The 26,827-nt window shown below is 44.5% G+C and overlaps 1 protein-coding gene across 2 annotated transcripts in view; it reads left to right on the top strand.

The window, feature by feature from the left end:
* LOC141132803 (potassium voltage-gated channel subfamily KQT member 1-like) overlaps positions 1–26,827 on the top strand; it is a 166,313-nt gene that overhangs the window by 83,628 nt on the left and 55,858 nt on the right. For both annotated transcript variants that reach the window (XM_073621684.1, XM_073621683.1), the window contains exons 3-8: positions 1,331–1,421; positions 3,015–3,141; positions 6,049–6,127; positions 11,432–11,528; positions 14,910–15,050; positions 26,522–26,632. In XM_073621684.1, the coding sequence (XP_073477785.1) occupies positions 1,331–1,421; positions 3,015–3,141; positions 6,049–6,127; positions 11,432–11,528; positions 14,910–15,050; positions 26,522–26,632 (646 nt within the window). The remainder of the gene's footprint in view (positions 1–1,330; positions 1,422–3,014; positions 3,142–6,048; positions 6,128–11,431; positions 11,529–14,909; positions 15,051–26,521; positions 26,633–26,827) is intronic.

Below are 26,827 nucleotides of genomic sequence, written 5' to 3'. Positions count from 1 at the left end.
GTTCTGGAGGGATGTTGTAGCTCAGTGGTTCTCAACCTCAGTCCACAAGTACCCCCAACGGGCAATGTTTTCAGGTTTTCATTTACTTTGCACAGCTGCTTTAAACCAATATCAATGACATGGTATTGATAAGAGCTATTTCTCTCTTATGCTGCCCTTTAAGCTAGGAAAACCATCCTTTCCAAATGCAAGCTATCTGACCCTCCCACTTTACAGCAATGGAGGTCTATGGTAATATGTGGTTACCGTTTACAAATGTACTTATTTGGAACACAACTGCCTTACAAAATGTGTGAAAATATGGGGGGCATGGGTTGAGGCAAGAGACCAGCAGATTAAGATATTGATATTATGGCTGGAAATATTTGAGGTCCCCTGGGTTTTGAGCTGGTCTTTTTTTATACCTGACTATCCACTCAAAGCATGGTTTAGTTCTTGCTCCCCCCCCTTTTGTTTCCTCTCACCACCACCCCCCCCCCCCCTTTTTTTTTTTTTTTTTGCTCCTCTAACCCTCTTTTGCCCCTTCCCTCCTTTTTTCTCCTTAATGCTTTCATGCATATATGAGGGTTAATAGGCAATGCTTACTTAAGTGTCTATATTGTGTTCCCTTCTTTTGCATTCTACTACTAGTGTTATTTAATAAATGCTGATTAAAGCCGGCCATAGAAGGATCGAATCTCGGCTGGTCCCTGCTGAACAGGCCAAGATTTGAACCATCTATGGACAGAACAAAAGGATAACTGTACTGAAAAACATTGGCGCTTTCAGTGCTGATTTTTCTGAAAATGCTGATTGCCTGGCTGTCTGTGATTTGAGCACTTCGAGACACTGATTTTTTTCAAAACTGGAAACATTTAAGACTCAGGCTGAATCTTTTTTAAAGTGTTTCCATTTATTTTACAATGAGACCAAAAAAAGCCCAGCAGCATAACAACAAGTCATGTCTGAAGCTGGGCAGATATAAAGACACAAATGTATATAGCTCTGTAATTAGTAATACATCATAATGGTAGTTTTCTAAAAGTAAGCACCTGAATCTGACCTGGGGTGTAAGAAGAAGCCAAAGAAGCCTGCTGATAGAAAGAGAGAACAGAGTGACAAAAATTAGTTCATAATCACTGTGCTGCTTCTCCTTTCACTGTCCAGTTAAAGGCTGGGGCGGGTCCAGGATAGCCTTGGCTCAGAGAAAGCGTGTTTATTGATGCCGGCCATCAAACCAATTTTAGTCCTCAAAATCTATCTCATAATATAATGTTACATCCTGTAAAATAATGCTAGTCAAGAAGATCTAATTGTTCAGTGATCATTTCCTTCTCTGTTTTATACACAGGTTTCTCCTCGTTCTTATATGTTTAATATTCAGTGTCCTCTCCACCATAGAACATTACTCTGAATTTGCCACAGGAACTCTGTTTTGGATGGTGAGTAGCAGAAATGCTTTTAACAAATTAGGTTTCCAGCAGTGCAGATTATTTCAGGAGAGGAGCGTTAGAGGAAAGAGCAGAGTCCTCAAGCAATGCAAAGTACTTCAGGAGAGGAGAGTTAGATAGAGGAAGGTTAAAAGTCATCCAGCAATGCAAAGTATTTTAGGAGAGGAGAGTTAGAGGAAGGAACAGAGTCCTCCAGCAGTGCAGACAGTGGCGGCTGGTGGGTTCCCCTTTTGGGGGGGCGGCAAACATGCACCAACTCCCCCCCCGCTGCTGGGGGGCTCGGCACTGACCACCAGTGGCACCCGCCGGACCACCCGCGGCACTGACCACCTGCGGCACTGACCACCAGCCAGACCACCTGCGGGTGTTCTGGCGGCACTTACCCGCTGTGTGGTGGGGCTCTCCTCCTCTCCTGCATTGGCGGGGCAGTCCTCCTCCTCTCCTGCAGTGGGGGGGCTGTCCTCCTCCTCTCCTCCAGTGCAGGCAGCGGCGGCTCCGGTGTCCGCTCCTCAGGCTTCCTCCTCTGTGTGTCTCCTCTTCCGCCAAAGCGATAGGCGTCTAATAGGGTCGCCTGGCGCTTTGGCCAATTGGGAAACAGGTCTCACAGACCTGCCTCTTGATTGGCGGAGAGGAACTGTAGTGAGACCAAAATTAATTCGCTATCGTCACACAACAGGGTGGGATTGGGACGCAGTGTTCTGTGCCCTGAGCCCACCCTATTTTAAAGCCTATTATAGCCTCTGGCTCTAATTACGTGCTCCAAAATACACACTCCCTGCCTATCCCTGCCATAGTGGATAGGGAGGGCGGTGGAGGTGTTGGGGGTGCAGCGACCGTGCACCCACAATGCACTGGCTGCCACTGAGTGCAGAGTATTTAATGAGAGGAGAGTTAGAGGGAGGAACAGAGTCCTTCAGCAGTACAGAGTATTTCAGGAGATCAGGATTCAAGTAAAAATATAGGCAAAATGTTTTTTTTTTTCATTTTAGATAGTGTAAGGGAGTGTTATAACCCCTGTCAGATTTTTTATTGCCATCTGTGTCCTATTGGAGAGATTTCTCTTCACTTCCTGTCCCATAGCCAAACAGGAAGTGAGAGGAAGTCCCTAAAAATTAAAGGAATTCCTTGGGGACCCCTAGGTCACCAGAACTAGTGTCCCCATTGGAAGTTTTCCCTCCTATTACTTTTGATATTGGTAAACAGGACAAATAGAGAGGGTGAATCTCCTTAACGGGGACATAGACAGCAATAAAAAGTGATAGGTGTTCTAATACCTCACTCTATCCAAAAAAAAAAAAAAAATGCCTTTAGTTATACTTTTAATAGAGAAAGGAGCAGAGATTCCTCTAACAGTGCAGAGTATTTCAGGAGAGGAGAGTTAGATAGAGGAAGGAGCAGAGTCCTCCAGCAATGCAGAATATTTTAGGAGAGGAGGAGAGTTAGATAAAGGAAGGAGCAGATTCCTCCTGCAGCGTGGAGTAATTCTGGTGACAAGTGTCAGTTATGTGTAGCTGAATTAGCCTGCTCTGTCATTAATCATTCTTTCCTCCCTCACCTGTATCTTATTCTCTTTTTCCCCTCCAGGAGATTGTACTGGTCGTGTTTTTTGGTGCCGAATATGTTGTACGTCTGTGGTCAGCCGGCTGCCGCAGCAAATACGTGGGTTTCAAGGGGCGAATACGTTTTGCTAGAAAACCCATCTCGATAATTGGTGAGAGCATCTTTTGCTGTGTCCGGGGTTCCATTATAACGGTAGGACTTGCTGCTGGGTTATGCATCAGACAAAAGAATCCAATGAGGTTTAGTAAATCAAAATTGCATGTTTAAATCTGAATTCTGAGAGGTTGCTATAGGCACGATGTGCACTCTGCACATCGTCTTTGACAGAACTGTTGAATGCTCATCACAGAGTGCAAAGAAAGGTCTAAAGGATTGCTGCTTAGCATTTATTGTCACCCAACATTGCAAAATACAAATTATGTGCAAAAATAAAATGTGCTGTTAGTGACTCCCCATGTCCAAGTAGCATTGAGGATAAGCTAAATTTATAGATTTATTGCCCCAAAATTTTCAACAAAATCAGGAGATTTTGGGAAAATGTTGTCATTTTGGTGAAATGCATTGGGGTTCAAGGGGAAGGTGAAATGAAGGTGGTTTTGGTGTGTTTTGTAAAGTCCAATTAACGTTCAGTCTAAATCAACTAAAAACATTCCAAGTGCATCAAAACAGAAGGTATGCAAAGTCTTATATTTGTTTTCTTTAAAAAAGCAGCCACAGCTTGAAGGGAAAATCCTGTCCCCTGCCAGCATGTTGCAGAGAAGGACCCTTTCTCTCTGTGTGGAAGCAGTGGCTTCTCTGGAGAGATCCAACACAGCCAGATCTTTAACTCTGCAATCAATAAACCTCATTCCTCCTCCTGACTGGAACTCTTGCTCTGACTTAAGCTGGCCATACACCATACAATTTTCTTATTCAATTTTCGTTAGATTTACCTTCAACTGTGTAGTGCAAGGGCCTGCCTGATTGCATACAAATTGAAAGTGTTTAGGTTTGACCTCCTATTATATGGTTTTGGTAAATCTAAAGGAAAGTGATACAAGAAAATTGTACAATGTATGGGCAGCCTTAGTAAGGGAAGCCCTTCATAACAGACATGGCAACAGACCTGGGAATTCAGCCCAATGATAATGAGAACCCCTAATAATGGGCCCAACAGTTGTACAGACCCAGGAACTCAGCGCAGGGGTATTGTGACTGGTATTCAACATTTGTGTCATAATAGGTACAGCAGGTGTGCAGACCTGGGGACTCAGTGCTGGGATGGGAGAACCCATCATAACAGGAAAAGCAAGTGTACAAACCTAGGAACTCAGCCCAGGGATGGTGGCAACCTCTTGTAATAAGTACAGCAGATGTGTAGACTTGGGAAATCAGCATAGAGGTGGGGGAACCCTTCTAAAAGGGCACTGCACATGTGCAGACCTGGGAACTCAGTACAGGGATGGTGGGAACCCCTCATAATGGCACACCAATTGTGCTGATTTGGTAACTCAGCACAGCAGGTGTAAAGACCTGGAATCTCAGTGTAGGGATTGTGGGAACCTCCATAATTGGCAAAGGAAGTATGCAGACCCAGGGACTTAGCACAAGATTGGTGGGAGCCCTTCATAATGGGCACGACAGCTGTATGACATCCATGACATACGCAAGGAGCTGTCGTCATCCATCAATTACTGAAATATAAGTTTGAGTGGACCATCCTTGTAACTGGTCGTATTTGATGATTTCAATAGATGCTCATCTTACAGCTGTGTACAGCCTCTTAATTAGAGCGGAGGTCTTCTTTAACCCGTCAAGGAAATCTATAAGCAATGATGATGGACGGAGTATAGAAGACAATAGAGTGCCATAAGATATACGTATAGGGTCTCTGTCCCGGTGATAGACACGAGCGGATAAGGCTCTCACAACATGCACTGATGAGAGACGTTTATACCAAGTAAGATTAACTTTCAAAGAGAATGCCGCTTGCCGATTGTAAGCAACGCCTAGTTTTACAGTGGAGAAATATGAAATTGAGCTTGCAAAAATTATTTTTACAGCATTTAGTCTGAATATCAAAACATTAAAGGGTCATGTTACTCAGTGATGGGTGCATACACTTCCTGGTTAAATCACTCTTACGTGAGGTGTTGTCAGCCATTAAAAAGCTCAAAAACGGCGTCAGAAAGCTGGTATTTAAATATGGAAGTTACTTTAAAGCTGAACATAAGATTGAATAAGTAGTTGGATGTGTCCTGATATCATCCCCCACTAGGAGTGGGAGGAGCAAAATACTGAGCCAATTAGGGCTCCATTGCTTTGCCAAGTGCTGTCAGTCTAAACCTCTGAGTGTGCTTACAGGAGGGAATGTTAGTATGCAGCCTCCCTCTGATTGCCCAGGCAGGGGGAAGGTTGCAAACTAAACTGCATTGCTTAATCGCTGTAGAGAAAAGCATGGTCACTCAAGTTCTGCACTGTGTGGCGGGGGTGTCTGGATCGCAAAACTGGCTGAGCAGAATTTTTTAATCTTTTGACATGTAAAATAGTTCAAATAGACAAATGTCTTTCAGTAGCTTGCCTGGATTTCGGTTTTATTTATCAAGGCTACAGGGTGTGTAATAACACAAGGCCATATCTAGGAATGCATCGTCAGTAGATATTTGCCACAGCAAGTCTTGGGAGTTTTTCTGCATCAGGTGCCCTGCTGCAAAACAAAGCACCACTTTGTAAATGGGGTTGCTATAATGCAATCTCTGTCCGAATATTGGGGGTTATTTACTAAAGGCAAATCCACTTTGCATTACAAGTGCACTTGGAAGTGCAGTCATTGTAAATCTGAGGGGGACATGGAAGGAAAATAAAAAACAGCAGTTTAGCCTGTACATGATTGGATGATAAAATCAGCAGAGCTTCCACTCATTTCAGATCTACCCCTCAGATTTAAAGCAACTGCACTTCCAAATGCACTTGTAGTGCAAAGCGGAGTTGCCTTTCGTAAATAACCCCCATTGTCTCCTAGTGGTCAGAATATCACAAAATATACAAGGATTTTTACCCTGTTTCCTCTCACCCTCAGATCTCATCGTGGTCATAGCCTCTATTATCGTGCTCAGCGTCGGCTCCAATGGGCAGGTCTTCGCCACGTCTGCAATTAGGTTGGTGAGTTTATTGGGGTCCAGAAATGATGGCGTTCTGAATTTCAGGTTTGCCATCAAGCGAGCGGATCTGCCATTAAAATTCACACTTCACAGTATTATATAAATAATTATTTTGAGTACAAAAAAAAAAATTCACAGGCCATGGATAAAATGGTAATGAATTTACTAATCATCTATGCTGGATCTTGCTGGAGTAGGCTAGCAGCAGGGTCCTACATAAAAACACATGAAGTGGTCTGTAAAGTACCTGTGTTTATTTATTTACACACGTATCAATGCATAAACATCCATACACCATTTAGGTGCATAGAATTCTAAGTCAGTTGTATTTAATTGAGGCAGGTATGTGTGTACGCATGTACTTGTATTTATATGCATTTAAATGCATACATGAGTAAATTACTGCCCTTGTATGTGGATTTTTCTATTTTCATTTTACGTATTTGAAAACAATGCAAGTTTACTTATCTTTACGTACTTTGTGCATGGGCCTATAGAAAAAATAGAACTGCTCTTAGATCCATAAGGGTGCATTCACACATGCGAATGCACCCGTTCGGCAATGAGATGTGAGAACCCCAGCTGGGGGTTCCTGTGATTAGCTGTGACAGGCATTGCCATGGAAAGCAATGGGAGACTGCCGGCTCTCACAGCTAATCGCATCCACTTGTAGTCTCTTAAGCAGCGATCACATGCGAATGATCAGCCCTGGACACAGGCAGTCTTCAGCTGATCACTAGCATGTGATCGCTGCATGAGTGATTACATCCGAGTGGGTGCAATTGGCTGTGAGAGCTGTGAGAGCTGGGAGCCTCCCATTGCTTTCCATGGGGTTGCCTCTTGCAGCTAATCGCAGGAACCCTCACTGGGGATTTTCTTATCTAATTCCCAACAGGTGAATTTGCAAATGTGAATGCACCCTAAAAGAAAAACACAGTACTGATAAAAATGCTGTGCGAGCCCTAAATGCACATAAAATATACTGTATGATATAATATAATGTTTCAAAATGAATGGTCTGGCATCTTGCACACCATGTCCCTTGATCCGCGCTGATCAATGCAGGCTCAACGCAATGACACATAGAAAAACTTTGTTTCCTATGTTCATGCTATAATGCTGCATTGAGGTGCTTTGCAGTGTGTTACATTAAAATGCGGCATGTATGCATTTTTAAAGAACCAAAGATTCCCTTGGAGGTGGGACTTTGAGGGCACAGAATACAAATATAATGAAAATAAGTATAAAATATATGTACTTTTATTAAACACACAACAAAAAAAACATTTTCATAGAATGTACAGTTGTCCTCAAAAGTTTGCGTACCCTGGCAGAAATTGTGAAATTTTTTGCATTAATATTGAAAATATGACTGATCATACCAAAAAAAACTGTCTTTTATTTAGGGATAGCAATCACATGAAGCCATTTAATATCACATAGTTTTTTGGATCCTTTTTAAATCATAATGATAACAGAAATCACCCAAATGGCCCTGATAAAAAGTTTACATACCCTGGAATGTTTGGCCTTGGTACAGACACAGAAGGTGGCACACACAGGTTAAAATGGCAATTAAAGGTTAATTTCTCACATTTGTGGCTTTTTAAATCACAATTAGTGTCTGTGCATAAATAGTCAATGAGTTTGTTAGCTCTCACTTGGATGCACTAAGCAGGACACTGAGCCATGAGGAGGCAGAAAAGAACAGTCAAAAGACCTGCGTAACAAAGTAATTGAACTTTACAAAGATGGAAAATGATATATAAAAAGATATACAAAGCCTTGAATATGCCAGTCAGTACTGTTTAATCCCTTATTGAGAAGTAGAAAATTCGGGGCTCTTTTGATACCAAGCCAAGGTCAGGTGAACCAAAAAAGATCGCAGCCATAACTGGTGGAAGAATTGCTCGGTATACAAAGCAAAACTCACAGGTAACCTCAGGGGAAATACAGGCTGCTCTCCAAAAAGACGGTGTGGTCGTTTTTCAGGAGCACAATTCAACGATACTTGAACAAAAAAGGTCTGCATGATTGAGCTGCCAGAAGGAGGCCTTTACTGCGCCAATGCCACAAAAAAGCCCAATGAGGCATGTCAAGGTGTTGTTGGGCATATTGTAACCAGGCTTTTTTGTGGAACTTGTACAGTAAAGGCTTCTTTCTGGCAACTTGACCATGCAGCTCTTTTTTGTACAAGTATCATCGTATTGTGCTGCTTAAAAACAACCACACCATCTTTTTCCAGAGCAGGCTGTATTTCTTTTGAGGTTACCTGTGGGTTTTTCTTTGTATCCCGAACAATTACTGTGGCAGTTGTAGTTGAAATCTTTCTTGATCTACCTGACCTTGGCTTGGTATCAAGAGATCCCCAAATTTTCCACTTCTTATTAAATAATTAAACAGTACTGACTGGCATATTCAAGGCTTGGGATTGCTTTTTATATCCTTCTCCATCTTTGTAAAGTTTCATTACCTTGTTACGCAGGTCTTTTGACTGTTCTTTTCTTCTCCCCATGACTTAGTATCTAGACTGCTTAGTGCATCCATGTGAGAGCTAACAAACTCATTGACTATTTATACACAGACACTAATTGCAATTTAAAAAGACACAAATGTGGGAAATTAACCTTTAATAGCCATTTTAACCTGTGTGTGCCACCTTCTGTGTTTATACCAGAGCCAAACATTCCAGGGTATGTAAACTTTTCATTAGGGCCATTTGGGTGATTTCTGTTAACATTATGATTTTAAAAGGAGCCAAAAAACTACGTGATAATAAATGGCTTCATGTGATCACTATCCTTGGCATGATTAGTCATATTTTCAATATAAATGCCAAAATTTCACTATTTCTGCCAGAGTATGAAAACTTTTGAGCACAACTGTATACAACAGAAGTGACTGGAGGTGCACAAACTGGTAGATGTATGGATGACAACATATGGTAATCTCCACCCAACATGTTTCAGAGTTACATTACAGCTCCTGTAATGTAACTCTGAAATGCGTAGGGTGGAGATCCCATATGTTGTCATCCATACATCTACCAGTTTGTGCACCTCCAGTCACTTCTGTTGTATACATTTCATGAAAATGTGTTTATTGATGTGTGTTTAAATAAAAAAGTACTGTACATATATTTTATACTTATTGCCATTATACTTGTATTCAGTGCCCTCAAAGTCCCACCTCGAGGTGAATCTTTGGTTCTTTAATTATATAGGGATGTGGCACTCCATGGAGCTAATCACTGAAACCCTCTAAACTGTTTGCATTATCATGCCTCACAATACACGTCATTACATATTAATACAGCACATTGCAACGCACTGCATAGAATTTAATGAAGTGTCCTTTTGTTACACTTCAATAAAGATAAAAAAGAACTAAAATTTAAACACTGTGATACATTGTAACAATGCACCATACCACCCCTACACAAGACACATCAGCACGCATGAGTTATATGGGTCACAAAGCCTGCAGACTGGTATGATGGAACACTAAGCTGCATTATGCTTTTTTTCTGATCACAAGCCAGAGACAGCCAAGCAACTGACATTTTAAGTGGGGATCAGTAATGGCAGTCTACTTGGCTCAGGCCTCCTTTATTAAAGTGTAATATGTAGACAATAAATGGGCAGACTTTACTGATTCTCGTGACAAATGACAGTGCCAGTTTGAGGATTACATGTAATATGTCACTTACTATATATTGATACATTCGTGTTGCAGTGAGCAGTAGAGACACACTCAGAGCAATGAGTGGATAGCAGCAATGGGCAGAATTCACTGGATGTCTAAGTAGTGTTATGTGTGGCCAATGTAGAGTTCTTAGATCAACCTGTACCCACTCACTCCAATAGAATGTGGTCTCCACCTTCAATTTACTTTACTTATTAGGACAGTGATGTCACAGAGCGAGCAGGGAGTCTACCCATAACTCTATTGGATCCTACTCATACATAGAGGGGTAAGGAGCTCATGATCCAATGAAAAGCAAACGATTCATCCATCTCTTCCCCTGAGGAGCTCACTATCTGATGCCCCCACCGCAGCCCAGGCACAAACAAATACATTTGTTCAGATGCCCGTTAGCCTGCTAATTTGTCTTAAGGTTTTGTGTGAAGTTGTGGGACAGAACAAAACACAAACGCTCAATACAGATGGAAGTCTGGAATAGGGCCCAGGACCCCAGTGCTGCAAAGACATGTCTTCAGCTTGTGGATGCTGCAGCAGTAAAGGCTTATCATTGATCATTATATCATAGTACAGAGTATTTCTTTCACCTAGACCCCTTTCACACCAAGGCGCTTCAAAATGCCTTAGCGTTATTACCGCGTTTTTACAGCGTTTTAGGGGCGTTAGCGGTAAAATTAACGCAGCGCTGCAGGCGTTTTAACAGCGTTTTTCAAGCCTTATTGAAGCATGTGTTATTGATGCTATCTTTATGCTTGCGTGTTTATCCTTTGTGATATCATGTAAAACAAGCAGTGTCTTGTAAAGTAACAAGCAGTGTCTTGTTTTACTTCAAATCTTAATTTTTCTGGGATTAATTCTTTTTTTGGCACTTTAATTTTGTTTTTTTGGCACTTTGATGGTCTGTTTAATCATTCTGACCTTCCCACAGGTTCAGTCCTGTTGTTGTAGATGCTCTCTTTTCTGCTTGCATGTTTACCTTTTTGTGAGATCATGTGAATTTTCTACAGCTCAGGGATTATAGGCGCTATTCAGGCGTTTTTACAGCGTTTTCAATTCATTTCAATGGAGAGGGGCGTTTTTGAAGCGCTTTTTTCAACGCCCAAAAGCTGCTCCAAAGATGCTGCTTGCAGGACTTTTCTCAACGCCCCGCCAGCGCAACGCCTCAGTGTGAAAGGGTCCATTGAGATGCATGGGGAGCGTTTTATGAGCGTTTTATGAGCGTTTTAATAGTGTTATTTTTAGCACTAAAACGCTGCAAAAACGTCTTGGTGTGAAAGGGGTCTTAGCTTTTGATCAATTATTTTGCATAACACTTTAAGTAGATCTCCAGGCACGTGTTTATATATATATATATATATATATATATATATATATATATATATATATATATATTACATTCATTCATTCAATAACAGAACATTTTTTTCAGACACTAGTAATATCATTACTTGAGATCTATTTTTATATTTATTTCCCACAATCCTCAGCGGGCCAGATTTTTTAAAACAATGAATCATTTATTGAATACTGAGAAAAGAACTTTGCTAGTTGTTAATGTACATGACACTGAATCCTCAATGTGTGACTCTCACTCTGTAGGGGGATTCGATTTCTTCAGATACTTCGCATGTTACATGTGGATCGCCAGGGAGGAACGTGGAGGCTGCTAGGATCTGTAGTTTTCATCCATCGCCAGGTGAGGGCACTGCGCTGCATAAACTTGATTTCCTGATTGGCTGTCCCAGTATAATGGTATCCCAGCACTTCCAGGAGTGGGGGAATGTGTCAATCCCCCCGCCTCTGACAGTTCAGAACTTGGTGCATAAATGGCCAATTGCCAGGCTGGACCGATGTCACAAGGGGATGAATGGGAGTGTATACTCAGTTGCAGATTGCATGGGAATTTTCAGGTTCTGCAGAGGCAGGGATGTGCGGAAAATTATAGACTCCTAAAAAAGCCTTCTATCAAGTGAACCTGTTACTTTGCTTAGTGCAGGTGAAGCACGGGTTTGCTTTAAAGTGTTGTTCTACCTTTGCAGTCATATTTGGGAAAGGCCCCCTATATGTTCTGTATGTGCTCCTATTCACAGAGCATACCTAAAAATGATTTTAAAAATATCCTTACATTTCTAGTTGTTTTTTTGATGAAGGGTTATACAAAGGACTCTACAGGTAGCTTCTATTATTTAACCACTTCAGCCCTGGAAGATTTTACCCCCTTCCTGACCAGAGCACTTTTTACAATTTGGCACTGCGTCGCTTTAACTGACAATTGCGCAGTCATGCAATGCTGTACCCAAATGAAATTTACGTCCTTTTTTTCCCACAAATAGAGCTTTCTTTTGGTGGTATTTGATCCCCTCTGCAGTTTTTATTTTTTGCGCTATAAACAAAAAAAGAGCGACAATTTTGAAAAAAAACAATATTTTTTACTTTTTGCTATAATAACTATCCCCCAAATTAAAAAAAAAAAGTCTTCATCAGTTTAGGCCAATATTTATTCTACATATTTTATATATACATTTTATATAAAAAAAAACCGCAATATGTTGATTGATTTGTGCAAAAGTTATAGCGTCTACAATGGGAAAGATTTATGGCATTTTTATTATATATATATATATATATATATATATATATATATATATATATATATATATATATATATATATATTTTTAATAGTAATGGCGGAGATCTGCAATTTTTAGTGATATTGCAACGGACAGATCGGACACTTTTGACACATTTTTGGGACCATTGACAATTATACAGCGATCAGTGCTATAAAAATGCACTGATTACTGTGCAAATGTCACTGGCAGGGGAGGGGTTAACAGTAGGGGGCAATCAAGGGGTTAAATGTGTGTTCCCTCAGTGTGTTCTAACTGTATGGAGAAAGGATTGAGTAAGAGAGGAGACATATCCCTGTTCCTACTTACTAGTAGCAAATGACATGTCTCCTCTCCTCTGACAGCACAGTGATTTGTGTATTCACACACAAATCCCCATGCTGGCGCTCGTGCACGCGATCGTGGCTGGCCGGCGGCGATCGCGACAGCCAGCCACGCGCATCGGGTCCCCTGCCGTACAGTGGGCATGCGTGCGCCCCCTGGTGGCCGAAAAGGGGATGGACATAACCGTATGGGGTTTCGCCCAGGAGAGCCGCAGTATATCTGCGTGAGCTGGTCGGGAACCGGTTAAAATAGCCTGCAATGTGCAATTAGGGGACACATTGAGGGACAGTTTTTTGGTAATGTACAATGCAGGACATAAACCTTAGGATCTTTAACCATTTGTTAGGACAGATAGTGTGCACATCTAGCTTACAACTGATAATGAAGAGCTACCAGCACAGTACAGGCAGGGTTAAATATGGGAAACATAACTCCCAAAAGCTAGGCAGCAACTATTTTTTATGCTATGTGAATGGGAAGGGGTAACAAATATTATAAATTAGGTGTTATCCCAATTTGACTGCAAAAGTGGAAATAAACTAGCTGTACTCCACTTCCCAGTCACAGGTTGACATGGGCTGTTGACCAGGTCAGTGGTGGATGGTACTCAAAATTTTGGGGGGAGGGCGGCAAACAAACCTGCCCCCCTCACTCGCACATAACACCACCACCAACAAAACCCCCCTGCACAGGTCAGCCTCGGTACTCATACTGCACCCTGCACCAGCTCCCGCTCATCCTCCCATCTGCTGCGGCAATCTCCTCCTCTGCGTCAGGAGAGCGGCCTCCCCTGACAGAGAGCTGCGGCCAATACATGCCCACGGCTCGGGCTTCTGCTATGGGCTCTGCTAGGAGGACGGGGCGGACTTTATAGACCTGGGAAGGCAGCAATCAGTGCCGAAGGGCCATTGCTTCTGCTCACGGCCAAACAGAAAATGGGTTCTGAGACCCGATTGGTCAGGAGTCCTAAGACTCCCTGGCCAATCGGGTCTCAGGACCCGCTTCCTGATTGGCTGGGAGGAGAAGCAGAAAGACAATAGCGAATACTAATTTGCTAATGTCACACAACTGGGTGGGCTCAGGGTGCAGTGCTCTGCGTCCTGAGCCCACCCTTTTTTGAAGGCAATCAGGCTCTAATCATGTGCTTCAAAAAAAAAAAATGGAAATCCATGTGTCCGGCACCTGCATGTAGATTAGGGGCCGGGCGCATGGATTAGGGGGGCAGCGCCCCTGCGCCCCTAATGGATGGGCCGCCACTGGTTATAATAGTCAGCTGCAGGGAGGTCAGAGAGAAAGCAGGTTCTGGCTTTACAGTTTGGCTGGGGTGCCTAGATCAAGACTGGCTGGACAAAATAGGAACTGCTTTGTGATGAATGATAGAGCACTTATCTGTAATTCATTTCATTTAATGTGTTTATAGCATTAGCATGTCAATTATTTCTTGATCATGAAGGACAATCGGCTGAATTTAATTCTGCTTCCCGCAGTTGCTTAGTATTACTTGCCTTCCCTTTGCTCCAACATTGCCACATTGGTTAGCCCAGGGAGTAAAGAGATGTACTGTAGGCCCTTGTTTTATCCAAGCTTACAGGGGGGTTGAAGATGCTTTCCCCATCTCCATGTGACACCTCTTGACCTCCATGTGACACCTCTTGTATCTTGGCTGCTCAGCCACCCAATGAACTGTAGGATGAAGGGGAGACAGTCACATGCTGCCCTATACTCAGAAGTACTGGGTGTTTCCTTTCGCTCCAGGTGGGGGAGTGATCAGGGGCTCCCCAGAGATATTATATCATCGCCTGATCCCACTGAGGACTTTATAGCCATAGTCTTTAAACAGGTCTGCCAATGGGGTTTTATTAAAAATGAAAGCAAACCAAGTTGCAGGTGACTTATCCTGTAACTGTAGCTCTCGCAGCAGCTAGTTTATCCTGATCTATCGTCAAGTAATGCATCAAGAATAAATACAGAGGCAAATACAGTAAGTTTTCACACAATGTAATTGTTGCTGTCTTGGTATTATTGGAAATCTTGTCCAGGATTCAGGTTGTGCTGCTCAAGTATGTTGCACATTTATCTGTATGTGGCTCATTGTGGCCCATTTTGTCTGTGTCCACCCTAGGAGCTCATCACCACTCTGTATATCGGCTTCCTGGGTCTCATCTTCTCATCCTACTTTGTCTACCTGGCTGAGAAGGATGCAGTGGATGAAGAGGGGAGGACCGGATTTTCCAGCTATGCTGACGCCCTCTGGTGGGGAGTGGTGAGTATGATGGGATATATTAGAATTGTGTGCTATGATCGCTGGCAGTTCCAGGGCATTTACTAAAATTTTTCACCAGAAGTGCTAAGTGTGAGGTTCTGCCTGTACTGTGTTCACACAATTATTCCTGTGCTGTAATAAAAAACATTATGGTTCAATTTACATTTTTTGTGCATTGCTTTAGGGCAGCTGTTTGAAAATAATTGACTGCCAATACAGTAGAAATCATATGTGACATACTTTTGTAACACAACTTAACGCACTACCATGAAGTGCGGCACATTGCAAAGCATGTGCGTTTCCCTAGTGCATTGGGGTGCCATTCAAAATGAACAGAAGAGCAAAGCACATTGTCGCACTTTACAACAATGCGTAAATCTAAGTGAATCCTAAATTGTATCTAAATCCAAAAACAAAAATGTAATATCCTGAAGCTTACCAATCCTTAGATGTAGTGGTGCATTCTCTTTTTCATTGAGCTTTTTTTCTGTAGTTTTCCCAGTTGTTCCTGCCAGTAACACACTTTTGGATTGATTTACTAAAACTGGAAAGTGCAAAATCTGGTGCAGCTGTGCATAGAAACCAGCTTCCATTTTTTCTTTTTGTCTAAGCTTAATTGAACAAACTGAAGTTAGAAACTGATTGTCTACCATGAAAAGCTATACCACATTTTGCACGCTCCGGTTTTAGTAAATCAGCTTCTTTCTATCCTAGGGTAACACTCACCATACTGTATCCATGGAGGAGCAGGTTTGTCTCCCAAAGACAGTAATGCTGCATACACACGGTCGGAATTTCCAACAACAAATGTTCGATGTGAGCTTGTTGTCAGAAATTCCAACCGTGTGTAGGCTCCATCGGACATTTTCTGTTGGAATTTCCGACAACAAAAATTTGAGAGCTGGATCTCAAATTTTCCGACAACAAAATCCGTTGTCGTAAATTCCGAGACAATGTGTAGACAATGCCGATGCACAAAGTTCCACGCATGCTCACTGCGTTCTTGACGTTCGGAATTTCCGAAAACATTTGTGTGACCGTGTGTATGCAAGACAGGTTTGAGCCAACATCCGTCGTAAAAAAATCCAGGATTACGTCGTCGGAATGTCCAACCGTGTGTACTTTGGACTACAAACCCCCCATCTCCATTCAGTGATGGTGGGGTGGGATGGTGTTCTGTAGTTCCGCAGCACAGAATTTGTCAGGGCTGACCACTCTCTTTGTAATTTCAGTGCAGCAGAAGCACTGTGTTGTCAGATAACACAGGAAGTTAGGAGCTCACTGGATTTCTGGCAGATGTACTTAATATTTTTTATTTTATGATATATTAGGAAATCTTGCAAAGATTTTAGAGGCGCTGAGAATCACAGTTTCTTTAAATTATAAATAACAAACAGTCCCAATAAAAGCAAAAGTGTAGTAAAGTTGGTGTCACAGAAAGTCCTACGTGCAGATCTTTCTCTTCACAAATCACCAATAAAATGCTCCACCAAACCCCCTTTGTGTGAATCACTCACCAGAAAGATTTGCCTCACAAAGTTTGGCAAACAGCGCTTGGGTGTATACTAGTAACAATGTTTCATCTGGCTCCTGGGTGCTTCAAGTTAAGTTAAAAAAGCTCCCATAGTGCATTACCATGAAAATGTATTAAAATGTATTAAAAATAAAAACCTACTCACAAAAGAGTTAAAAATACAAGCGTGACTTATGACAAGATCAAGCAGCACTCCTTAGCATCAATTGTCCCTGCGCTTTCCCAGGGGCGGTATATTGGCGTCTCACCCGACACTCGGCACCCCCCAGACTCCAGATTATGGGATGGCGTGTGACATCACCAATAAGTCGCCGTGTGCAGCCGCATGGCCCATAGGGAAGTGTGGGAATGCTAAGGAGCAGTGTTGGGCGAATGGTACACCCCATTCAGAGAAAACCCAAATTTGCAGGGTGTTCGCTTCACACTGCACAGTGCATTCTGCGTCCTGATTGGGCAAAGTTTTGCCCAATTAGGGCCCAGTAAAAGCTGGTTGTTAAGGAGCCGGGCCGGGAAGCCGGCCGCGGTGTCCTTCACAACCAATGAGTCACCAGCTGTTAATGGGCTTCTGACAGCTGATAAAAACAAAAATTTACCAGGTCTGGTATAGATTTTAAGGGGAACCCCACACCAAATTTTTTTTTTCAAGATGGCATGGGGTCCACCCCAAAGTCCATACCGGACTCTTATTCGAGCATGCATGACGTAAGTCCATCGTCAATCACCTGCTGCACCCAAAAAAAAAAAAAAACGCCCTGCACTAATTTACAGCTGACCATCAAATGCCTCCTCCGCTGTTTGACAGTTCTTATATAGGTAAGGACGGGGCCACCTGGTGGCGTCACCTGGTGGCACCGCCCCCTTGTGACGTTTCCAGATGGCTCCGCCCTTACCTAAATAAGAACTGTCAGATGGCGGAGGAAGCATTCGGCGGTCAGCCATCAACGAGTGCAGAGCGTTTTTTTTCTTTTTCTGGTGTGGTGGGCGTCGTGATTGATTTACATGGGGGGGACACAATTTTTTTATTTTTTATTTTTTAAATAGACGGATGTCGGCAATTGCAATCATGAGTCAATTTAAATGTGATTTGACTTTTCTTTTGAAATGGCATTTTTGATGCAGCAGGTTCTATACATGCTACAGATGCGCCATTTTACAGGCAGACTCAGGGGACCCCTCAGGCACTATATTTAAAGGAGTTTGCCATTTTTATTTTTGCACTTTAAGCATCATTAAAATCACTGCTTCTTTAAAAACTTTACTTTTTATGGCCAATTACTTGCATATAAGCCTTCAAAATGGGAACTTTTGATTTTTCAAGTTCGACTCCCATAGCCTTCAATGGGGTTTGCTGTTCGGGTCAGAACTTTTTTTCTGTTTGGGAGTTTTGGTGCAAACCTCTACTAAGAAGTGCTGATTGATCTTGTGATAAGTCATGCTTGTATTTTACCTCTTTTGTGAGTAGGTTTTTATTATCCATACATTTTAATCATTCATCATGGTAATGCACTATGGGAGCTTTTTTAACGTTTGAAGAACTTATGAATGGGAAGTGTTTGCAACCATCCAGGAGCCAGATGAAACATCATGACTAGTGTACAACCAAGCATTGTTTTCTCAATTTTATTGTGAAGTAAATCTTTCTGGTGAGTGATTGACACAAAAGGAGCACTTTATTGGTGATTTGTGAAGAGAGAGATCTGCACGTGGGTCTTTCTGTGACACCAACTTTACTACACTTTTGCTTTTATTGGGACTGTTTGTTATTTATGATTTGAAGAAACTGTGATTCTCAGCGCCTCTGAAATCTATGCACTATAAAGATTTCCTAATATACCAGGATTGAACTAATTAAGAGGCTGCGGAAGTATTAGGCGTATTTGTGTAACACATTGACACATTTTTTTTTATGTTTATTCACAGCATGATGATATAATAGATTTAATGTTTTATTCTATATTGGCGAAACATACACATTAACAAATCTTTTGGCAGGTAAACATTTTCTGTAAGCATGTTTCCAAATCGTCTTTCAGGACAGCACCCGAGAGATCATGGCTCCTCCTCCCACAGGAAACACCTCATCAATTAGGTCTTTAAATTGGAATCCTCCACGTTGCCTCATCAGTTTTTTGTGTTTCCTCCAGCTGGAGGAACACCTCTGGTGGGAGCCATGATCTCTCAGGTTATCCTGGGAGACACAGGTTCTCACCTGATAGGTCTTTTTAGGCTAGGAGAGTGAGCCTCCCACTTGCCTCTTATATGGATGGTCCCGTGGGCTCCCTCTCCCTCTTCCGTGCTCGGGGAGAGCCTGTACGTCCGGGGGTGCTGTCTAAAAACTTTTTTTTTTTTGGCCTACAGGTGGCCGTCCTCTGTTCCCTTTTACAGAGGGAACGAGCGGTGGCGGCCGCCATGTTGCTGGTGGCAGAAGAGCGCTTCAGCCACGTCCAGGCAGCACTTTCGGGTCGGCGCGTGCGTCATTTCCGGCGCAAAGCGCAGTGGGAGAGGGCAGGGTCACCTGGCGCCTTATTTCCGGTTCCAGGTCAGCGCAGCGGCGTTTTCGAATCTGGAACCGGTCGTTCTACCACGCACCGCAGACAGCTATGGATAGCGATGCAGCGGAGAAGGGGGCAAGCCAAGGCGCCAGCAAGGCTAAGGTAAGGGACTGTGTCCTCTATTACCCTGGGCCGTTTTCTCCTGTGGGGGGGTTACTCACCCTTTCCCCCCCTTCCCCCCACCCCCCTCTCAGAAGGTATGTTGCAGTGGCTAGATTTAGATATCTGCCCTACAACAGGGGATTAGGTGGTGGTGGCTTGCTGGGCACATGGAAATGAGAGGTTTCTTCCTTAGTGCACCTGGGTGTATTATTTGCGCTGTATTACAGCCTTTTAAGCGTGGTTGCTTGTCTCTTTTCTGTTTGTCCAGGCCAAAGGTTCTGCCCAACCAGTCAAGAAAAGGTGCCCTGTTTGCAAAGAAAAATTAGGCGATGCTTGGACCAAAACGCTTTGTGCAGAGTGCATTACAAATTTGGTCAAAGAGGAGACTCCATCCGTTTGTGGCGACTTAGTGTCAACAATAAAGGATGAGCTCCGGGCCACCTTTCAAGCTTTTAGGTCAAACCTAAGAGAGGAGCCAGGTCCCTCTAGGGATCCTCTGGTTCCGCAGCCATCTTCAGAACCCCAGAGCGGTTCTCAAATAATTTTTGGGGGTCCAATATCCCAGGACGCTTCTCAAGGGTCCGTTTCCCTCGCTCCAGATGATACAGATTCTGAGGAGGAGGAGAATGAATCAGATACCACTTCTAAATACAAATTGTCACTAGAAGAGGTGGGAGGACTCCTGAAGGTAATCCATGCCACTTTGGGGATAGAAGAGGAAAAGAAGGAACTCTCCCTGCATGACCGCATGTATGCTGGTTTAGGAGATTCAAAAGGTCGTTCTTTTCCAGTCCATTCAGTTATCACTGATATGATTAAAAAAGAGTGGCTGGAACCTGATAAAAAGCCTTTCTTTTCCCGGGCTCACAAGAAAAGATTTCCATTTGAAGAAAATCCAGATTCTATATGGAATAAGGTTCCAAAATTGGACTCTGCCTTTTCCCAGGTCTCTAAGTCTACGGACCTAGCCTTTGAGGATATGGGCACTCTGAAGGAGCCCATGGACAAAAGGATGGACCTGCTTCTTAAAAGAACCTGGCAATCAGTAATGCACAATCTGAAACCAGCAATGGCAACAACCTGTGTTGCAAGGAACTTAGATCACTGGGTTAACCAGTTGAAAGCCCATGTCATAGCAGATTCCTCAAAACAGGAGATTCTAGACTCTTTTTCAACCCTGTCGGCAGCAATATCATATATTGCAGATGCGTCTGCGGAATCTATCCGCATGTCAGCAAGGTCAGCAGCTTTGACAAATTCTGCCAGAAGGGCCTTATGGCTGAAGACGTGGCCAGGAGATGCTGCATCTAAAAATAGATTGTGTGGTATTCCGTTTGCGGGTGATCTGCTATTTGGTTCAGAGCTGGAGTCCATTCTTGACCGAACGGCAGATAAGAAAAAGTCGTTTCCAGTTAGGAAGAAACAGGTGCAAACCCGTAAGCGTTTCTTTCGGCCCCAAAAAGGTCAGCAGGAAGGGAAAATGCAGGGCAAGAGGAAGTCATGGTCTTCTCAGAAGCCCAAAGGTAGGGGTGGAGTGCTCTTCAATCCTCCTGCGGCCTCCGCAAAACCACAATGACTCTGTCAAGGTCGGGGGAAGACTACAGGAGTTTCTTCCTCAGTGGAGAGCCTTTTCCTCAAATCAATTCGTTGTAAAGATGCTCTCCCAGGGGTATGTGATAGAATTCACGGAAGAACCTCCAAGAAGATTCCTGGTGACAAACGTCCCAAGGGACGCAGTCAAGGCTCTCGCCATGAAGTCCTTAATTCAGGAACTGAAAAATCAGAGAGTCATTGTTCCGGTCCCAGCGGGGGAGTTCTTCCAGGGGTTCTACTCACATGTCTTTCTGGTTCAGAAACCTTCAGGAAAGTTCCGTCTTATCCTGAATCTCAAAATGCTGAACAAATCGGTAGAATACAGAAGGTTTCGGATGGATTCAATATTTTCAGTAAGAAACCTCCTGTACCAAGGGTGCTATATGGCATCAATAGATTTACAAGATGCCTACCTCCACATTCCTATTGCCGCCAGATCGCAGAAATATCTGAGGTTAGCACTGAAAGAAGGGAAGAAGGTGGTACATCTGCAATTCAGAGCACTCCCGTTTGGTCTGTCATCATCCCCAAGGGTCTTCACGAAAATAATGGCCGAAGCTCTGGCGCCTCTGCGTCTAGAGGGGATCTCAGTTATTCCTTATCTGGACGACCTGCTGTTTTTTGCCCAGACCAGAGAAGGTCTTCAAGAAAACTTGCTCAGAGCCCGTGTTCATCTAGAATCCATGGGGTGGATTTTAAACCTTCAAAAATCAAATCTGATTCCCTCACAGGAAGTGTTATTCCTGGGTTTCCGTATCAACTCTTTAGAACAAAAAATTTTTCTTCCAGAGGAAAAACAGAAAAAGTTGATTCAAGTAGTGTCATTGCTACAGTCCAATCAAGTTCTGTCCATCAGGAAGGTTATGTCAGCATTGGGAACCCTGACCTCTTCCATTCCGGCCATCCAGTGGGCAAAGCTCCATTTCAGACCTCTGCAAAGTTTCCTGTTAAAAACCTGGAATCACCAGCAGGATTCACTAGATTCATTAGTGAAGATCCCTACTTCAGTAAAAAGAAGTCTGTGGTGGTGGAAGAACCAGACAAGGTACTCAGAGGGGCTGTTATGGTCCTTCCCAACTCAGGTGAGGTTGACAACAGATGCCAGTTCCTGGGGTTGGGGGGCTCATATGAGCGGCCGGTGGGCCCAGGGCTCGTGGGACACAAGAGATGCCCTGAGGTCCTCAATTTGGAGGGAACTAAAAGCTATAGAAATGGCCTTACTGACCTTTGCGAAAGAAGTCCAGGGGCAACATACTCAGATCCTGTCAGACAACGCCACGGCGGTGGCTTACATAAACAGACAAGGGGGAACCAGAAGCAAGGTTCTGCAGAGTTTGGCAAAAGGCATTCTGAGTTGGGCAGAGCTCCATACTCTATCCTTATCCGCGGTCCATTTAAAAGGGACCCTAAACAGAGTGGCGGATTTCCTAAGCAGGAACCAGATTTTAGAAGCAGAGTGGCAATTGAATCCAGAAGTCTTCCAGTTAATAGTGCAGAAATGGGGGCGCCCAAGAGTGGATCTCTTTGCCACCCAGGAAAACTCGCAAATGTCTCGCTTCTTCTCCCTGGACAGGAACGAGACATCACTGGGAGTGGATGCTCTGGCACAAGATTGGAAGTTTCACCTCTGTTACGCATTCCCCCCGTTTCAGCTTATCCCTCGGGTCATAGCGAAAATCAGGAAGGAGGGGACAACAGTGATTCTCATCACTCCTTTCTGGCCAAAAAGGCCTTGGTTTTCATCCCTTCTCCAGATGCAACAAGAACCTTACTGGCACCTTCCGTTAAGAAAAGACCTTCTGTTACAAGGTCCTCTATTTCACCAGGAAGTAGCAAAACTAAAGCTCACGGCCTGGCTACTGAGGAGCAGCTCTTGAAGAGGAAAGGTTTCTCGGATAGGTTGGTAGCTACCCTTCTGTCTAGTAGAAAGAAGGTTACAAGAGCAATCTATTCCAAAGTCTGGAAAATCTTCAACTCCTGGTGCACAGCATCTGACAGATCTCCAAAACAAATTTCTTCTGTGCTTGAGTTTCTGCAAGAAGGGGCGGACAAGGGCTTAGCGGTCAGCACCCTCAAAGTTCAGGTTGCTGCGCTGGGGGTATTCCTGGAAAAATCCATTTCATCAGAACCCCTAGTAATAAGATTCTTCAAAGCTCTTACCAGGTCTAGACCAGTGGTAATCAAAAGCTGTCCAGCATGGGACTTATCGGTTGTTCTACAGGCCCTGACCAAGGAACCTTTTGAACCCATTAATTTAGCCTCCCTGAAATTTATTACTTTGAAAACAGTGTTTTTAGTGGCTGTTACAACAGCTCGAAGAGTCAGTGAGCTGCAAGCCTTATCAATCAGGGAGCCTTTCTTTTTAATTTTTTCAGACCGAATTGTTCTGAAGACGGATCCTAATTTTTTGCCGAAGGTCGCTTCGATCCAGAATCGAACTCAGGAAATAATACTTCCTACCTTTTGTTCTAATCCATCGGGTAAGAAGGAAGAAGAATTCCATACCCTGGATGTTAAAAGAGCAGTCTTGAGTTACTTGGAAAACACTAAAGACTTTAGATGTTCAGATGCTCTGTTTGTTTTATTTTCCGGTAATAAAAAAGGAAGACAAGCTTCTAGAGCAACCATTGCCAGATGGTTAAGAATGGCTATCTCAGAAGCCTATTCCCTTACAGGTCTGGAGAGTCCATTAAATGTCCGGGCTCATTCTACAAGAGCTTCCGCGGTGAGTTGGGCAGAAAAAGCTGGCGCCACCCCCGAACAAATCTGTAAGGCAGCTACTTGGACAAGTCTGACAACCTTTGCCCGTCATTATAGGTTAGATCTCATGACGGCTGGGGACCAGGCTTTTGGAAGGAAAGTCTTACAGGCTGTTGTCCCACCCTAAATGGAGTAAGTCTCGATTATCCTCTCGGGTGCTGTCCTGAAAGACGATTTGGAAAATTGCAAGTTAGACTTACCGGTAACTTGTTTTCCAATAGGCTTTCAGGACAGCAGTAACCCGCCCTTTGTTTATGCTAATGCTGTAATACTATGATATAACTGTCACTTATGTGTTGCAGCTGGGGCTGGAGTTCTCTACAAACAACTGATGAGGCAACGTGGAGGATTCCAATTTAAAGACCTAATTGATGAGGTGTTTCCTGTGGGAGGAGGAGCCATGATCTCTCGGGTGCTGTCCTGAAAGCCTATTGGAAAACAAGTTACCGGTAAGTCTAACTTGCAATTTTCTTTTTTTAAACAATATAACAAAGTTATTTAAAGGCATTTTTTTAATTGTTATGCCGCATACACACGGTCGGACTTTCTAGAAAGCTAGGTCCGACGTACTTGCCGCCAGACTTCCGGCGGACTACCGCCGGACTTTCTGAACGGCCGGACTTGCCTACACACGGCCGGACTTTCCGGAATCCGGTCTTCCCGACTGACTTCCAGAATGAACGGACTTTCCCACACACGGACAAGTCCGTTCATTTTGAACGTGACTTGGGTACGACGGGACTAGAAAAGGAATTCAATCTCGCCGCTTTTTTTGGCGAGATTGAAACCTTGCGAGCCCCGTCGCAGGCCCTTAGGTCTGGTATGGAACTTTAAGGGGAACCCCCTACGCCGAAAAACCGGCGTGGGGGTCCCCCCAAAATCCATACCAGACCCCGATCCGAGCACGCAGCCCGGCCGGTCAGGAAAGGGGGTGGGGACGAACGAGCGCCCCCCCCCCCCCTCCTGAACCGTACCAGGCCGCATGCCCTCAACATGGGGGGGTGCTTTGGGGGAGGGGGCGCCTTGCGGTGCCCCCCCCACCACAAAGCATCTTGTCCCCATGTTGATGAGGACAAGGGCCTCTTCCCGACAACCCTGGCCGTTGGTTGTCGGGGTCTGCGGGCGGGGGGCTTATCGGAATCCGGGAGCCCCCTATAATAAGAGGGCCCCCAGATCCCGGCCCCCCCACCCTATGTGAATGAGTATGGGGTACATGGTACCCCTACCCATTCACCTAGGTAAAAAGTGTCAATAATAAAACACAACACAGGTTTTTAAAATAATTTATTAAACAGCTCCGGGGGGGGGTCTTCTTCCGTCTTCGGGGGTCCCTCTGGTTCATCTTCTCCCGGCGTCCGGTTGGTTCTTCTCCGCTCTCCGGCCTCTTCTCCCGGTGTCCCAGGTCTTCGGCCGGCCCCTCCGCTGTCTTCAGGTAGCTCTATTGCCAGCGGAGGTCCGGACTTCTGGGCTTCTGGGCTTCTTGGCTTCTTGTGTTCTCTTCTCTTCTCTTCCCCCAGATGTTGACACGACGCTCTCTCCGGCTGGACTGGTCTCTGAGGGCTGCGTTGTGACTTATATAGGCGGAGACCCCGCCCCCATATGATGTCACAGTCCCTGGGCATGCTGGGACTGTGACGTTTTAGGGGGCGTGGTCGACCACGCCCCCTAAAACGTCACAGTCCCAGCATGCCCAGGGACTGTGACATCATATGGGGGCGGGGTCTCCGCCTATATAAGTCACAACGCAGCCCTCAGAGACCAGTCCAGCCGGAGAGAGCGTCGTGTCGACATCTGGGGGAAGAGAAGAGAACACAAGAAGCCAAGAAGCCCAGAAGTCCGGACCTCCGCTGGCAATAGAGCTACCTGAAGACAGCGGAGGGGCCGGCCGAAGACCTGGGACACCGGGAGAAGAGGCCGGAGAGCGGAGAAGAACCAACCGGACGCCGGGAGAAGATGAACCAGAGGGACCCCCGAAGACGGAAGAAGACCCCCCCCCTGGAGCTGTTTAATAAATTATTTTAAAAACCTGTGTTGTGTTTTATTATTGACACTTTTTACCTAGGTGAATGGGTAGGGGTACCATGTACCCCATACTCATTCACATAGGGTGGGGGGGCCGGGATCTGGGGGCCCTCTTATTATAGGGGGCTCCCGGATTCCGATAAGCCCCCCGCCCGCAGACCCCGACAACCAACGGCCAGGGTTGTCGGGAAGAGGCCCTTGTCCTCATCAACATGGGGACAAGGTGCTTTGTGGTGGGGGGGCACCGCAAGGCGCCCCCTCCCCCAAAGCACCCCCCCATGTTGAGGGCATGCGGCCTGGTACGGTTCAGGAGGGGGGGGGGGGCGCTCGTTCGTCCCCACCCCCTTTCCTGACCGGCCGGGCTGCGTGCTCGGATCGGGGTCTGGTATGGATTTTGGGGGGACCCCCACGCCGGTTTTTCGGCGTAGGGGGTTCTCCTTAAAGTTCCATACCAGACCTAAGGGCCTGGGATGCCCCCCGCGCTCGCCGCAATGGGAAAATTAGTTTTTCCTATTGCAGCGAGCGCGAGATGCAGTAACCTGCTCCTCCGTCGTATCTGGTCCTTCGGACTAGCATACAGACGAACGGGCTTTCCGTCAGGAACTGAGTCCGGCGGAGGTACGACGTAAAGATTTGAAGCAGGCTTCAAATCTAAAGTACGTCGGATTTCCGCCCGAAATGGTCCGTCGGAAGTCCGATGGAGACCACACACGGTCGGATTGTGCGCCGGACTTGGTCCGGCGGCGTACGTCGGACTTTTGCAGGTGAAAAGTCCGACCGTGTGTACGCGGCATTAGAATCAAATTTATCTGGAGATAATTTTAGACAGTATCTGATGGAGAGAATTATAAACAGTAGGATTATTGGATAGCAACCTGTATGACTGGGCCCAGTTTCCTGTTGTGTAGGTCACTGTGACGACTATCGGTTATGGGGATAAAGTTCCTCAGACGTGGATTGGGAAGACAATTGCATCTTGTTTCTCTGTCTTTGCCATCTCCTTCTTTGCGCTTCCAGCGGTGAGTATTACATTTTATATATAAATGGTACATGTAAATGCATCATATGTACAGTTCTTTGGATTTATTTTATAATCTCTGATATAGTTACATACCGTAGTTGTTATTATTATAATAGGATTATAGTTACAACAAAAGAGTGAACATTTCTGACAACAGTAATTACTGTTAGAAGGATATGGACCTGTGTAAATT

This window comes from Aquarana catesbeiana, linkage group LG03 (genome assembly GCF_042186555.1).
Source record: "Aquarana catesbeiana isolate 2022-GZ linkage group LG03, ASM4218655v1, whole genome shotgun sequence".
Taxonomy (NCBI): Eukaryota; Metazoa; Chordata; class Amphibia; order Anura; family Ranidae; genus Aquarana; species Aquarana catesbeiana.
Note: the sequence above shows the minus strand (reverse complement) of the source record. Positions and strands in the feature narration are given on the sequence as shown.